Raw genomic sequence first — 16849 nt, forward strand, 5'->3', positions numbered from 1 at the left:
ATCTGGGCCTGTTGATGTACTACTAGGAACCCTTTTCTCAGCCCTTTCCCACTCTTGTTTTGAAAATGGAGCCATTGCACCACTTGATTCGTCCTCGTCTATTGTGGTGCATAAAGTACTTCTTTGTTGAAATTTTTCTGTCACTTTTGTTCTTATATATTCAATAGCCTCGTCCCCTTCTAGCCTAGCACCTTGGGCTGTAGTTATAAATCTCTGCTCTAGGCTCGTCTCATTTCTTAGGGAGTTTAGATGGTTCCAAAATTTGGCAGCTGCCTTTCTATCTTTTTTATGTACTTCTGCCAGCCACTGAGCTCCCTTCCTTCTAATCTTTTCATTGATCAGAAGGGATGCATCCCTTCTACAGCTTAGAAAGGTTGCCCATTTTCTTTCAACATCATCTGTCGGTTCACCCCGTTGCTTAGCATGTCTGTGTTCCCTAGAGGCTTCCTGACGTTTTGCTATGGCTCTCTTAACTTCCTCATCCCACCAACTTTTGGGTTTGTGTCTTCTTTTCCGGGGTGACTTGTCACGCGTCTTAGCAAGCTCTAGCTCAAAGAGTCTAATTAGATTCGTGTATGTCCACACTGTCTTATTATCCTCCGTGATTACTTTCTCAATTTGTTTAGTGGCTATTTCAATTTGCCTTTCTGGATAAAAATTTTCCTGTAGTTGCTCATCTTGTCTTCTTCCCACTTTCACTCCTCTTCCAAAACTTAGCTTGATACGTTTGTGATCGCTACCCAGACTTCTGGAGCCACCTTCATCTATGTGCATTCCCCTGAGCTTATCATACATCCTATGTGACATCAGTGCATAATCTATCGTCGACTGAAGCCTTCCTACCTCCAATGTTATTTGCCCTTCACACTTCTCGGTACTGTTGCAAATGATCAAATCAAGCCTTTCACACATATACATGATCATTTTGCCTGTCGGGTCGGTATACCCATCTATACCTTCTATGTGCGCATTCATGTCTCCTAGTATAATTATCTCGCACTCTCTTCCTAACTCCTGAATGTCCTTTGATATACACTCTACCATTGTCTGGTTTTCCTCTCTGGCCTTTGCTCCCGTCCACAAGTACACGAAACCAAGGAGTGTCATTTGACCTGCCACTTTCCCTTTTAGCCATAAATGTTCCTTGCACTCCTGCTTGACCCTTTGCCAGTCTGTACTTTTATGAATGAATGCCCCAATACCACCCCCCTTTCTGCTGCCTTCTGTTCTATTACAATATTCCCACGCGTAGTCCGGATTGTTCGGAGGTTGTTCCTTGTCCCTGAGATGTGTTTCTACAAAACCGTATACCATCGGCCTCTCTTCCCTTAGCTGTTCTTCTATCTCTTCCCACTTCAGCCTGTTCCTACCACCCTGCATGTTAATATACCCTATGTCTGAATTGGCTCGGCGCTCGTGGCTACGTCTATTTATGCCCCGGACTCTATCTATCTTAGATATTGGTGCCACTTTGGAATCGTATCTGTCCATACCACCTGTCGAAGAGTCTCCTTGGTTGTTTTCCTCGTTACTAGCTATCCTGCACCCCGAAGGGCTCGCTTGCCCCCCAAAAAAGCTACTGCGCGTCCTGCAAGTCGCCAACCCACCTCATGACCTAGCCGCCCATCGAAGTGAATTCTGTCTCGTTGAAACCCCCCCCCCCCCCACCTATGCACCTCTCTGTTTATTTCCACCACCTCAAAGCCTTTATCTCGACTCATCCACCATATCTCTTGGTTTGCGTTGACCACCGCTCTTTGCAGGTTGCTATCACGCACCGGTACCTCCGGTATCGTGCATATCACTACCTGTACCTTAGGAGAAGTGGCGCGCATGTCATCGACGCCTTTCGCCAGTGTGGCTGCTAGTCCTGCTGCATCTCCATTTAGGACATCGTTTAAACCGCCTGAAATTATCACTAGGTTTCGTCTATCAGCTGTCGTTTTGAGCTTTGCGCTCGCTTGCCTCATGACTGCTTCCAGCTTGCGTCCTGGGAACGCCCCTACTGCCACCCTCTTGTCACCTCTTACCCCCTCTTTGATGGCTTCTGTGCATCGATTTAAATTTGAGTCCCCGGCGATTATCACATGCTGCGACTTTTCAGCTGGAGCGTTCTGCACTTGGGGGCTACTTGCACCTGTGACGCCGGCTGCTTTGTTCCCTCCCTGCCCCACCACTACCTCGCTGAAACTGGGCCTTGCGACAGTTGAACCGGCTAAACCTGTTTTTTCCAAACTTGCTTGCTTTTCCTTCTCCACCGTTCTGGTTGCCGGTTCCCTGCTGTTCTCTCGGTAGGTCGCTTCTTTGTTCAGCTCCGCTAGCGCTTCCTCGGCGGACTTCAGTCTTTCTCCCATTGCCCTCGTTTTCTCTTGCTCTGTCGCCAACTCAGTCTCGAGTTTGGCGATTCTCATCAGCAGTTCACTCTGGGCAACCATCATTTTCTCCATTTTTTCCTCGACCTCACATTGCCTACACTTCGTGTCAGCCTCTTCTCCATCCGCTTCTACGCTTGGGTCCACTTTCAAACCCACTCCACATCCTGAACACTTTACAGTCTTTTTAACCATGCCTTTCTGACACCAATTGTCCCTATACTCGATAATTACTAAACTCGAGCCCTGTGCTACGAGAAAAAAAAAATCTAAGCTCTACTACAAAAATTTGCGTGTTCAATGTACGCGCACCTCCCCCACGGGGTGGCAAAAGAAAAAAAAAACAACAAAAAATTCAAACACACACACCCGCACTAACTAATAAATACCTGGTGACTGGCCCCCGAAAAAGCCGTACCATAAAATAAGTGTTACAAAGATTTCAACCGCTGCCTTATAATTATAAAGACAAGCTCAAAACATGCAAAAACACTTATCTGCGCAGTCGATGCGGAGCGCTCAAAAAACACGTCCATCCACCTTGACAGCCCAAACGAAAAAGGCACGGTAGGCACGAGCGCCATCTGGCAGTTATCTTTGAAAACGAAGGCGTGAGCGACCGTTGAGAAAGATGCGCGCCAGTCACGGAGGCGATAAGGCGCAGAATGCAAAGCGACGGGCAGGTGCCATTACCATGCCGTCGTAGCTAAGGTCCCTAGATGAAAGAAGCTTAGTCGTAGCAAAGCGTTGGAAACACCTTCTTGAGCATCGCGTTGCACTGTCAGCGCAGCGCGTTAAACGCTACAGTCCTTAGAGTTATTTGTGAGTGCCTCTTCTAGTATAAAGGCAGACATACAAAACATAGACATGTTGTTATGACGCCTCAGATATGCGCAATATTTGCTTTTTTAATTGACAATCGCACAACTATGAACACTAAACCTTGAGCAATATTGGTGGGCGCTGCGGATGGGGTTGGCCGTTCAGTGCCGCTTGAGGTATCGTTAGGGCAGACAAACAGAGAAATGTACACAGACTCTCACAGACTCCCCAGGTGGGCTTCAGTCTCAAGTTCATCAGCTTGGTGAGGGCTCTCTACCTTCATCCTAGTTCTGCTGTTGTCATACAAGATTGCGTCTCGAAGTCGTTCGGTGTGTGCCGTGGAGTCAGACAGGGCGACCCACTGTCGCCCGCTCTCTACGTGCTCGCATTCGAGCCGCTCTTGCAGAAGCTTTCTAAAGACACCAGCATAGGTAGATTTCCCCTTCCGCCAGGTCCCCCCCCCCCCCCCCCGTGGCAATGTTTGCCTATGTAGATGACCTCTCTATTGTCGTCCCGGACGAGGCAACTGTTTGCACCGTCTTGGACGTTATGGAGGGGTACTGCTCGGCGAGCGGCGCCAGGATAAATAAGTCGAAGAGCGCAGTCATGTATCTGAACTTCGCTCCCTCTAGTCCACGTCCTGTACATGGCCTCCCCATACAGAAGCGTCTACGTATATTAGGTTTTCATTTCGAGCCAGATGGCCTGACTACCGAAAACTGGTGGTTAGCAAGGCAAAAGCTGACCGACAGGATTAAGGAACTCGGTGCCTTGTCTTGTCCGCTTACAGCTAGGGCCACGATGATTCGATCACTGTTGTTTATTTTCCTTACGTACATAGGTTCGGTTATGCCAGTTAAGCCCCCCACCAAAGTTATCTTGGAAAATAAATTTTTTGATTTCTTTTGGGGTCGTGCCTCTCATTTTGTGTCGCGCCCCGTGTTATATTAGGTTTTCATTTCGAGCCAGATGGCCTGACTACCGAAAACTGGTGGTTAGCAAGGCAAAAGCTGACCGACAGGATTAAGGAACTCGGTGCCTTGTCTTGTCCGCTTACAGCTAGGGCCACGATGATTCGATCATCGTGGCCCTAGCTTTGTCGGGCCTCCCTGGTTTGTACGCCGGGAGGCAGGCCGCGTCTGTTTGGCGCCTGGCGCCGAACGGTGGCCCCCTTGCCAGGTCATGGCTGTCTGCCCAAAACAGGGCAGATAAGCCACCGCGCGGAAGGATAGCCCCTGTGTCAAGTCTCGCTGGGCCCTAGCGGTCAGGAGACGGGCCATGACCGCAGCGCACCCCACGCGTTGCGATAGTCCACCTCGCCAGGGTACGTTTACTTTGTGCGTTGCGACCGAAGTTGCTTCGCCGAAGGGTAGTCCCTTTGTCGGGCCTCCCTGGTTTGTACGCGTAGGGACGGAGGAGGACTAGGTATTCCCGACCTTAGCGTTGTGACCACGGCATTACATGTTAAGTGGACACGGGTAGCTCTTGATTCAGATATGCTTCTTACTAGAAGCTTCGCGTCGTATTTTCTGAGCACGCGGCTGAGGTTGTTCTCGCCTGGGGCATTTTCGAATTCAGTGCCTCGAGCGGGAACGCCTTCTGCCTTCTATGCAGGGGCCGCTTCTACTTTGGCCCGTCTCCAAGAGGGCGACCCCGAGATAGATTTAGTTTTGATCGAACTCCGCGAGTTAGTCGATAGACTCGCTCCAGAGTTACCTGAACGCTGTAGAGAACATGACCTGTCCCAACATAGTCCTAACTGGTGGTTAATTACTGCCAGTTTGCTGGACGCCAAGCGCGCTACATTCATGTATCGCCTGGCCAGAGGGTGCCTGCCTCTAAAGTTCAGGTCCTTCACGAGAATTCCTCAACGAGGAGCGTGCCCGTTTTGTGGCACTATGGAGGACCTGGTTCATGTGTTCTCACAGTGCACACTACCAGCTGCCCTCCATCGAAGGATAGCTAGCTTGTTTGGCCACCCAGGTGTTCCTTTCAACACCGTTTGTTTTCTTCATCCCCTGTCGGGACAAACGGCTAAGCAATACATGCTTCTGCTTGTTGAGTGCTCCTACCAAGTGTGGGTGGCACGATGCTGTGCCGTCTTTGACGGCAAGCGACCCGGGCTTCACGAAGTGCTTGCAAAAGTACGGAAGGAGGTCTGGTTCGTTCTCCACCGAGAGTGGCAGCGCCTAGGTGCAAAGAAGTTTTATGAGATGTGGCACCGTCCGGCAGTGATTTTCAGTGAGGCAGGAGGGCAGATAACTATCAACTTTTAATGATGGCTTTCTCTAAGGCTCCACGACTAGGCCTAGTGAGCCAGTCGCCCTCGAGTTTGGTCTGTATGGTCTTTCACCCGAGCTTTGCATGTGCTAAGGTGATCCTGTCGCCTTGTTGGGCTTTCCCCGCAAGGTCCGTGTTGGCCCCTTCTGCAGGCTCGGCGACACTACTCGTCGAGGCTGAAGGTGGCTCCCTTCCTCGAGGAGGACTAAGCCGGCTTTCAGCCGTGCCGGTTTCCGTGGGTACGTTTGGTTTGCGTGCAGCAGCACTGGCCTCTGCACCAAATAGGTGCAGAGGCCAAATAGTCCCGTAGACCCCACAGGACGGATTGTGTCTCACTGCGCCCTTGTTGTGAGGAGACGGGCCGTGACCGCAAAGTGCCTCGCGCCGAGCGATAGCCCATCCATCCTGAGGGGGTGTCGTCGCAGGCTCTCAGCCACGCGACAGGGTGAGGGCACAGGCACTTTGGTTGTGGTGACTGAAGTTACCGCGACCGAGGGCAGTCCCGCTGCCACGTTTTTAAGTATGCCCGCTTTGCGTGCGGTGTCGAGAGCCACTGCGCGGAAGGATAGCCCCTGTGTCAAGTCTCGCTGGGCCCTAGCGGTCAGGAGACGGGCCATGACCGCAGCGCACCCCACGCGTTGCGATAGCCCACCTCGCCAGGGTACGTTTACTTTGTGCGTTGCGACCGAAGTTGCTTCGCCGAAGAGTAGTCCCTTTGTCGGGCCTCCCTGGTTTGTACGCCGGGAGGCAGGCCGCGTCTGTTTGGCGCCTGGCGCCGAACGGTGGCCCCCTTGCCAGGTCATGGCTGTCTGCCCAAAACAAAACGTCCCCCCACCCACACGACCCGGGGGGGGGGAGGCAGTGCCGGGACAGACGTAGGATGATGATGGGTTGATGAGTTAAGTGTGACTCTAGGACAAAGCTCTTCGGCGCCGCGTCTCCTTTCTATCGGACAACGGCACCTAGTACTCTAAATCGTTACCCACTTTTTCTACACAGACAGACAGGCAAACCAAGTTTTTTCCGTCGAAGGTCCCCATGACAGACTATCGTCTTTAAAAGACGTGAGGAAGCCAGGCAATGGCGTGGCAGAAGACGTCGCCCCAAGCACGCCATTCTTTCTGGAGAGTGCTGTATACCGGAAGTCAGCCCGCAGTAACAAACGGTAACGTTCAGATTGGAAGCGTAGACACGTCCTTTCAAATACATTAAAAATTCCATTACATTTACTAATGCCTCCCACAGTTACACACACACATGCAAGATTTCCAAATTAAATGTTACTGCACAATGCAGGGAGATGACTATTACCCGGAAGTGTGCTGAATGATGTTGCATATATGGTACAAATATCAAACACTGACTTTCAAACATTCGTGTTGATTTCGTTTATTTCGTCAAACAACGGAACATTGTGTATCCTTCAGTTTTATTTGTAAAGATCTACGCGCTTCGTACATTTTTGTTGGTGGTAACTAACCTCGGTAAATTTTTGATCGCTCATTGTGTATAGCCAATGCGACAGATTTCAGTCATTAATAGGACGAAATTGCCCAAAATGTTCGCTACGAATTATATAATACTTAAATGCAATATAAATATCACTACCGATTGATGGAAGGCTTGCGAAACGCTTTTTGTGTACCACAAACTGGGTTCTCGGTGAGGAAGTGAATCCATCCGCACTAACAAAACGACCAGCTGGGACGTGTAACATATCGCGAATATCATACGCTAACACTTATAAATGTTCGCTATAAAGCTTTGAAGTTGGAAAAAAAACAATATATGCCATCCCCACGCCCACTACTTCTGCCTTCAACCTCTGGAGCGTATGTCTACGAAAGGTCTGTGAATGTTACTGGCCATGTGCACAACACTCAAGTTCTTGAATACGCTGATTGGTTCAGAGGTTCTGAAAACGCTGAGCCGCTGACGACTGTTTGAGCGAACACGAAGGTAAGGCAGATGTCTGCACTGAGTTGCGATACGACTGTCTTTTATCAATGATTATATCGTAAATTATTTTACAAGCACCACGCGCGTAGCGTGGCACTCCAAAAGTGCAGGCATTCAGCGCCCCCTGGCGGCGCCGGAACACTGCTTAAGGCGCCGGCCCGGCTGGGCGATGGTGCGCGTCCGGTACTCGGGCTCGTTGGAGAACAGCTCGCCCGGCATGTTCTGCCAGTCGAGTTCATTGGGCAGCCGGTACCGGTGCTTGCAGAGAAGCAGCAGCACTGGCAACGGGCGCGTATCGGGGTCGCCCTGCGGTGAGAAAAGAGACAATTATTTTAGCAGTAAACTAAAGCTGGCAGTTAACAGATAAGGTGACACATAGCCCGGAGGTACCTGAAGTTGTTATCTATGGCGTCGGTCTCAAGCTAACTTTGGCTAGAGGGAAATTTAGTCCTACAAGTATCTGTACAGGGAAAGATGGCTGGAGCATGGGGAAGGGTAGCGAACGAGTCTGAACAATAAGTCAGCTAACTGCCATTTTAGAGTAGGCCTTCACAATCATGCAAAACATAAGCCATTTCTCAAAGGAATTAGATGTCAGAATTGGCGAAATGTATGTACGCTGATCTATAGAATTGGTTTTGGACACGATTCTCCAATAGAGAATATTTGTTCCCTGGTACCCCCGTGTTTCAGGGGAGGGGTTAAAGGGTACCTCCATACCCTATAGCCTTCCCTCCCCTAAATTTGTAAGGAAGGGTTTTTTTTTGCCGGATATAAATAATGGTAGATGTTTTTCAAGGCTGTCAACAATTAAGTAGGCCCCCCTCCCCCTACCGAGGAAAAAAAAAAGATCCTGGCTACTGGCCGGACTCATCAACCTACTTATTAAAATGACATGATACAATGACGTGTGTGGGCTGGGCGGCCAGATGATGGTCCTTGGGCCACCTGTTTGAGACCCTATGGGGGCACTAAAGAAAGAAAGTGTAACACTTTCGCAAGTTAATCACAGCCTATAGCAATAAATTATTCCGCACTTATTTCAGCGCCGTCATTGTGGCCGAAGCCTACGCCCTCGTTTGCATACTGTCCAACCACCACCACCATCTCTAATCACGGTTTTGAAAGGAGTCTCACACTGTACAAATCAATCGTTCCCATAAAAGGAGCCGTCAATAAGTTTTAAAGTAATCATCAAATGACAGCAGTATTACAGCACACTGCCTCAACAATTGACCGTGGCAAAATTAATCTAATCAGTCAATAACAAGCGAAATTATAGGGATTGGAGATGTGTGCCTGATCTCTCGTCGCAATGAGCGCACTGGAAGCTGCACAGAGAGGGACGAGAAGAGAAAAAGAGCCACGTCAGCATAGCTCACGAATCACAATCGCTCCCTTCTGTCGAGATTACTGTGTGCGCTAGTGTGTGTAATCATAGCGCGGCTCCAGCACGTGGTGACACCTCCTGGCAAGAAGCGCACCTGTGCTAGATGCAACTTATAAATTATGTCAGCTATCGGCAAATAGCAGCAATCTTCCGTTTGATGCGCAGTTTTTCATCACAACATTAATCACTCAATTATGTTCTTACGGAAGAATGAAGTTGTGACGAGGCTATCTTAAAACATAGTGGCTATCTTAAAACATATATATATATATATATATATATATATATATATATATATATATATATATATATATATATATATATATATATATTGGAGGAGCGTTTGTCGCCGGATCCGGGAATAATAGGAGAATAAAAGGAGTTTGACTCACAAGTGAAAAGATTTTTTACTTGACGTTTCGACCGTGGGCCCGGCCTTCGTCAGAATGAAACAAAACACAGCAATGGTAACCACTTATATGCCAGTTGGTCACATGGATTGTAGATAGGTACAATCAATACACGTGGAAAAAATGCGTTCAAAATGTATCAACATACTGTTCGTCAGTAACATACTCGCGTAACAAGAAGATTCAACAGCAATTGACAGCTCATGTGGTGACGAAAAAAACACCGATAACAGAAGATTAACACGTGAAAAACAGCACCTACACTGTTACGGACAATTTTCAAGGATATAATAATAAAAGGTGATCAATGCGCATGACATATTACTGGCGCAAGAACGTTAAGGTGCCGGGATTTTCGTTGAGACCGAAAGCAATGGTACTGAATTTGTGGATGAGATATCTTCCTTCAGCAAGATAAAAGCTACAATTCTAGAGTCAGGCTTTAGCTCCCATCGTGACAGAGAAGTCCGGGAATCATATCTCATCCACAAATTCAGTACCATTGCTTTCGGTCTCAACGAAAATCCCGGCACCTTAACGTTCTTGCGCCAGTAATATGTCATGCGCATTGATCACCTTTTATTATTATATCCTTGAAAATTGTCCGTAACAGTGTAGGTGCTGTTTTTCACGTGTTAATCTTCTGTTATCGGTGTTTTTTTCGTCACCACATGAGCTGTCAATTGCTGTTGAATCTTCTTGTTACGCGAGTATGTTACTGACGAACAGTATGTTGATACATTTTGAACGCATTTTTTCCACGTGTATTGATTGTACCTATCTACAATCCATGTGACCAACTGGCATATAAGTGGTTACCATTGCTGTGTTTTGTTTCATTCTGACGAAGGCCGGGCCCACGGTCGAAACGTCAAGTAAAAAATCTTTTCACTTGTGAGTCAAACTCCTTTTATTCTCCTATTATTCCCGGATCCGGCGACAAACGCTCCTCCAATGTCTCTTACTCTGGATTCCGGTCGACCCACAGTGAAAAGAATATCATGGATGTTTCCAAGATGCCAGGTTTCCACAATCGTGTTGGGTGATTCGCAGACCAAGTATTTGCATCAACATTTCGATCCCGTTGTTCCCGGCACACCTGCATTTGTTTCGTTGTGCGGTGCTCTCATTGATGACGTTCACAACTTGCTCGACTTCATCCCGGATACGGCACAGACTGTGATTATCCATGTCGGCACAAATGACCTTGCGTCCTCTTCAGGTCGCTTCGCCTTCAAAAAGTACTGCTCGCTACTAGAAGCGGTGATTGCACAGCACCCTAATGTCAGGCGCATTTACGTAAGCCTTATTCTTCCACGTTCCGAAAGTCGTCGAAGAAAGTTTAGGAATAGAGCATTCATTCGCCGTTGCAATCGAGAAGCATGTCACTTGAATTTTTTGCTACGCAACCATTGCCGATTCTCCCGACAAGTGTTCTTCATTGATCATGGGTTGGAATGGCTTCCCCCCAGCCGCACACTATGCATGGATGGATTACATCCAAGTTTTGAAGGAGTCGCTTTAATCGCCAGCCATATTCGCAGGCTGTGCGGTCCTTTTCCTAGAAGCACGCCCTCTTCATGGCGCGATTCCTCTTCGGTTGACGCTTTACCAAATGCCGATTTCACTTCCGAATTCCCTGCTCTACCTGCCGTGTCAAATGCGCACCCATCGCCAAGTCCTTTGCTGCGGCTTCCAGTCGACACCTTCGTGCCCGCCTCTACCCAGTCTTCCACCCTTCCTTCCACTACAGCGCCTGCGTCAATGACCTCTTCCAGACTTCCTTCCGGTTCTACTCTGAACTCTTCCCGTGTATCTGTTGGTACACCAACATTTGGGTCTCTTGGTGCACACCGTCAATCCTCTTCGCTTCCTGGCCCTTCTAGTTGTGCCCCTCCCGCGAGGACCAACAAGCGTCTTCGACGTCCTTCTGACTCTGGTTCTCCAAGCCCCCCACCTGTCCGACCTAACCTGACCTCCTCTCCACCTAGTGGCCATCGGGCCACCGCTTCTCCCCCAAGCGCTGCATCCTCTGGTTTTCTTGGCAACCCATTCGTTCAGTGCAGAAACTCTGATGCCACTACGTTACAGCCCGAATGACTACATGTTAGCAATGGTACGTATTCTGCCTCCAACAATACCTATTTTTTGCGCACTAGAAAGGTAGTTGAAAAAACGATACGATCAGAGTTGCATGTTTCCGCATTGAATGCTTACGTGTCAGAATCAGTGGTTCCTAAAGGTCTCATGATTGTGCATCATCCAGCCGTTAAATTGTCGCCCACTCGCCAAGCAAAATGGGACGATGCACTAAAGAATGCGTCCTTGAATTTGACCCGTATCATCCTAAATCACTATGAACACTCAGCAAAATCTTTGTCGAACACTGTACGACAACTGCTTTCCCAATCAAGGTTATCATCAGAACAAGTAATACTTCTCGATGAGTATCGGCTTAAGAAACGAGATGAGATTGTCAAGATTAAGATGAGCAAACTTGCGCGTGATAATGTACCTATACCGGCCTCTCTGACGACTGTCGCGTCACGGGCTACGTCAAGAACTTCCTGTAGAACATCCGAGCATGATAACATAGTAAACCTTTCCAATCACTGTTTGTCAGATGACGAGAAGTCTGTATTATCACGTGGCCTCAATTTTTGCCCCGCTTCCGGTGGGTATAACGAATTTCAGTTCCTACAAGATTTAGACAACTTCGCCCGCAACATGAGGCTTCGAGAATTTTTCTATAATATGCCTACGTCGAGTAACTCTACTGCTCCTTTGTTTTCGAATAAGCGATGGACACCTCCAATTCAACGCGAGAAATACCTAGATCTTTACATTGAAGCGGTCCAGCGAGATCTACTCGAAGCATATCAAAAACAACAACCATTTAAGAGCAACATTTCTATTAAGGAAAAGGAGGCAATAAAGAGCTTGGCTAACAATACCGACATTGTCATCAAGCAAGCAGACAAAGGAGGCGCCATTGTTCTTATGAATCGAGTTGACTATATTTCAGAGGCTTACAGACAGTTACGAAATGACACCTTCTACAGACGCTTGGAAATGGACCCCACTAACGATTTTAAATGTGTCATCAAAAAAGAATTAGAACAACTCGTGGCAGATAAAAAGTTAACAGTCAAGGACCTATCTTTCTTGCTCCCGCTAAGTCCTTCAGCAGGAAGGTTTTATCTACTACCCAAAATTCATAAGACAGGCAACCCCGGCAGACCAATAGTTTCGGCTATCGGTTCCGTAACTGAGAAGATTTCCAGTTTTGTTGACACCCTCATTAGCCATATTCCGCAAACTTACCCGTCCTACATCAAAGACTCAGGCCAATTCTTGAGCGACATTGCCGATTTAATTATTCCTGAAGGATCCCTCTTGGTTACTCTGGATGTTTGTTCCCTATATACAAACATTCCACACAAGGACGGAATCGAAGCTGTTCGTCAGGAATACGAACGTTCGGCCTCCGACCATTCTATAGATGGCGCAACATTAGCAACATTATTGAAATTAATTCTTCAATACAATAACTTTGAATTCAACGATGACCATTTCGTACAAGTGAACGGGACTTCCATGGGGACTAAAATTGGCCCCAATTACGCTAATATCTTCATGGGTGTGCTGGAGAAAGAATTCTTGAGTAGTCAAACATTAACGCCACTTTTTTATAAAAGGTACATTGACGACATCTTCCTGATTTGGGAACACGGGGAGCATGCATTACTTTCATTTATAACAGCGTTCAACAATGTTCACAGTTCCATATCATTCTCCCATTCATTCTCGGACAAGCGCGCAGATTTTCTTGACATTACTGTTTTTTTGCGGAACGGCAGACTAAGCACCACGCTTTTCAAGAAGCCCACAGACAGGCACCAATATCTTCATTTTCACAGTAGTCATTTAAAGCACTGGAAGACCAGCATTCCATACAGTCAGGCACTCCGTTTCAAACGCGTTTGTACACATGAGTCTGATTATCACCAGAACTGCACTTCCCTGAGGGAATCTTTAGTTAAACAGAATTATCCTGTCCGTCTCGTAGAAGACGCTTTCAAAAAGGCTGACCTCGTCGAACGCAAGACCTTATTAAAGGCACCGAAAAAGACTGCCACCTCACGCCTAACCAACCTGGTCCTCACTCATTCAGCTTCGGCTCCCAGAGTAAACTGTATTCTTCAAAAGCATCATAATATCCTCTTGCAAAGCCAACGTCTCCGAACAATCTTCCCGATTCCACCTAAAGTAATCTACAGACGCTCTAAAAATTTACATGACTTAGTCACATCCTCTAAAGTTACTAAACCGCAATATTCGGGTTGCCATCCATGCAATAAATCACGCTGCAAAATTTGTGCACATATGACAACATCACTTTCAGCTCAGAGTACCGCCTCCGGTTTCAGTCTTAAAATAAAGGGTAACTTTTGCTGTTACACATCGAACGTAATCTATCTTCTGGAGTGCTCTGTATGTGGTATGCAATACATTGGACAAACCGAGACCAGCTTTCGTCTACGTTTTAATAATCATAAAGCACACGCGATTTCCCTTCCTAACTTACCGTTATCGAAACACGTTGCGCTTCCAGGTCATTCCTTCAGCAAGATAAAAGCTACAATTCTAGAGTCAGGCTTTAGCTCCCATCGTGACAGAGAAGTCCGGGAATCATATCTCATCCACAAATTCAGTACCATTGCTTTCGGTCTCAACGAAAATCCCGGCACCTTAACGTTCTTGCGCCAGTAATATGTCATGCGCATTGATCACCTTTTATTATTATATCCTTGAAAATTGTCCGTAACAGTGTAGGTGCTGTTTTTCACGTGTTAATCTTCTGTTATCGGTGTTTTTTTCGTCACCACATGAGCTGTCAATTGCTGTTGAATCTTCTTGTTACGCGAGTATGTTACTGACGAACAGTATGTTGATACATTTTGAACGCATTTTTTCCACGTGTATTGATTGTACCTATCTACAATCCATGTGACCAACTGGCATATAAGTGGTTACCATTGCTGTGTTTTGTTTCATTCTGACGAAGGCCGGGCCCACGGTCGAAACGTCAAGTAAAAAATCTTTTCACTTGTGAGTCAAACTCCTTTTATTCTCCTATATATATATATATATATATATATATATATATATATATATATATATATATATAGTCCAGTAGATCCTCCGTGAGCGGTCACAACGTGGTTTATTTCGACGTTTCGGCCTAGAGTCTGGCCTTCATCATCGACGTCTTTTGCAATGATCATCATACTGATGAAGGCCAGACTCTAGGCTGAAACGTCGAAATAAACCACGTTGTGACCGCTCACGGAGGATCTACTGGACTATATGCAACGCTACGGCCACTCAACCACCATGCCTGCCTATATATATATATATATATATATATATATATATATATATATATATATATATATATATATATATATATATATATATATATATATATATATATATATATATATATATATATATCCCGGCTGATGAGTGAGGTAGGTTTGCCCCCCCCCCCCCCCCCCCCTCGTGAAGGAGTTTGTACGCCACTGCTCACGGCAGTGCTGGTCGTTCGCAAAACGCTTTGTTTCGCCAAGCCCGAGCACTTGTTCAAAGCCCATTTAAATGTGACGTACACATGCACAGATAATGCCTCCTACATGATTTCTGGCCTACTCACTGTTCCTGCCACGGGCTCTGACGTCACCCTCTTTTGATCGTCGTGTTTCGCTGCACAGAAGTGACTATGCTTGCCATAGGTGTTCTGTGGCTTGCCCTCGTCGCTCGACAGACATGGATCGCAAAGCCTGGAGAACGCTTTCGGGGCGCGCTTGTTGGCGACTGTGTAAGAGCGTGCTTTTCTGTGTCTGCGAACAGTGACGTGGCTATGTGATGCTCATTGTGCACTGAATAATTGCATAGTATATGGCTGCCAATACACACGATGAGGCGATGCTGTATGCCTAATTGTCGTGGCAATTACGGCAACGGACCGAAGGTGCGAGTGCTATCGTTTCTTACGGACGACTGAAGAACGATACAGGAACGTGCCGTTCGTCGACATGACGTCCACGTCCATTGTCTTCGTGACGTGAAGGTGCGTGTGCGTCCTTACGACATACTTCTAAGTCGTTCCAATGGTGCTATCTCCAACATGTTCTCTTCTTGCTTTAAAACAAAGACATCGTGGGCGCTTCTGACTTGTTAGCGCAAACCCTGTCATCAATATACGCGCGCTGCAGTACATTCTCAGAGCAGGTGCTTTTCCTTTACGGTCGGTATAAACATTTCTCTGTTTGCGAATGGCACTGCGGGCTTCTTGTAATACCTCCGTTAAGAGAAAAAGAAGGAGTTGTGCCGGTGTGTTTCTTAGCGCATCGATTTTGTGCACAGTATTTGCTTGCCGGTGCTCCAATCACATTTTGTATAGTAGCATAATTTTGTGCCAGTCTCGTCAGCACCTTATTCTAATATGTTTTTTTTCCAAATATGTATTAATATATTTCAGCAGATTGTAGATGCCTACAGACACCTGCGGTGAAGCGCTTTCTTAAGTGGTCGAGCTCCACTTCTAGACAGAATGGTGAAAGAACCATACCGATCCAAGAACCGGCAGTAGAGTATATCAGCTACCATAGGGGCTACACGGCTGGACTCTAGACGCAGTGCCTACAATTTTTCCCGCGGCTCTAAGTTACATAATCTACTGTACACATCAGTGCGAGAGAGGCCAGAGCAAAATTGGAAGCACCGCCCCTTCCCCCCCCCCCCCCTCCTTTATTCACTTTTCACAAGACATTTCTGTGAAACGGAAGATTTCGACGACTTTTGCAATGATCCTCATACTGACATTGTGCTGAATGGCATACTTGTGGCAGCAGTGAACACTCTGCTTAATAAACACGTCTCCATGAAGACGAATGTTCTAAAGGTTAAAATAAAAAAGAAAATTGCATAAACTTAGCAAATGAGTGGGAACCATTTCTGCACATCATCTAGATACGTGTGTATGTGAGCACGCTCCCGTGTGTGTGGGTGTGTGAATAATGAACAAAATTTATGTTGTTGCACCCGTACTGTGTACTCTCCTTCATCCGTGTTTTATCGCGCAACCCAAATGAGTGTTCAACAAAATTTACCGCATTAATTTCGTCACTTCGATGGACAATCAAATTTTGCTCCTTCAAATTGACCATACGTTTGATAGCGCACATTCTTTTCTGGCTTTTTCGTGAAATAATGAGGTGTGGCTTAGAAATAAATCGCCGAAGACTTTAAAGTATTATACAATACTTAAACCGGCGCCTTTGCAGACGCAGAAGGCAGAATAAAGCTGCTACGCATGCAAAACTCGCCGCGAACGAATTTTTTTAAACAGGAGACGATAGGGGCAATGTATTAGCAGCTTCCAGCACAGATAAAAAACAAGTGACGTCATGGCTGCAGTGAGCAGGCCTGAAAATATTTTTGTAAGTGGCATTAGCTGTGAAAAGAGAGCTGCGATTAGCGGTACTAGTCCCGGATTCGATATACAGCTAAAGTTCAAGTTAAGAAACGTCGTTGCGCTGAAATTAGTTTGT

At 46.8% G+C, this 16849-nt stretch overlaps 1 protein-coding gene across 1 annotated transcript in view; it reads right to left on the reverse strand.

Annotated features, from left to right (window-relative positions):
* Positions 1-7547: 7547 nt before the first annotated feature.
* Positions 7548-16849, reverse strand: part of LOC142787019 (uncharacterized) — a 36436-nt gene continuing 27134 nt past the window's right edge. The window contains exon 10 of the mRNA XM_075884640.1: positions 7548-7739. Within this exon, the coding sequence (XP_075740755.1) occupies positions 7548-7739 (192 nt within the window). The remainder of the gene's footprint in view (positions 7740-16849) is intronic.

This window comes from Rhipicephalus microplus, unplaced genomic scaffold (genome assembly GCF_043290135.1).
Source record: "Rhipicephalus microplus isolate Deutch F79 unplaced genomic scaffold, USDA_Rmic scaffold_42, whole genome shotgun sequence".
Classification (NCBI taxonomy): Eukaryota; Metazoa; Arthropoda; class Arachnida; order Ixodida; family Ixodidae; genus Rhipicephalus; species Rhipicephalus microplus.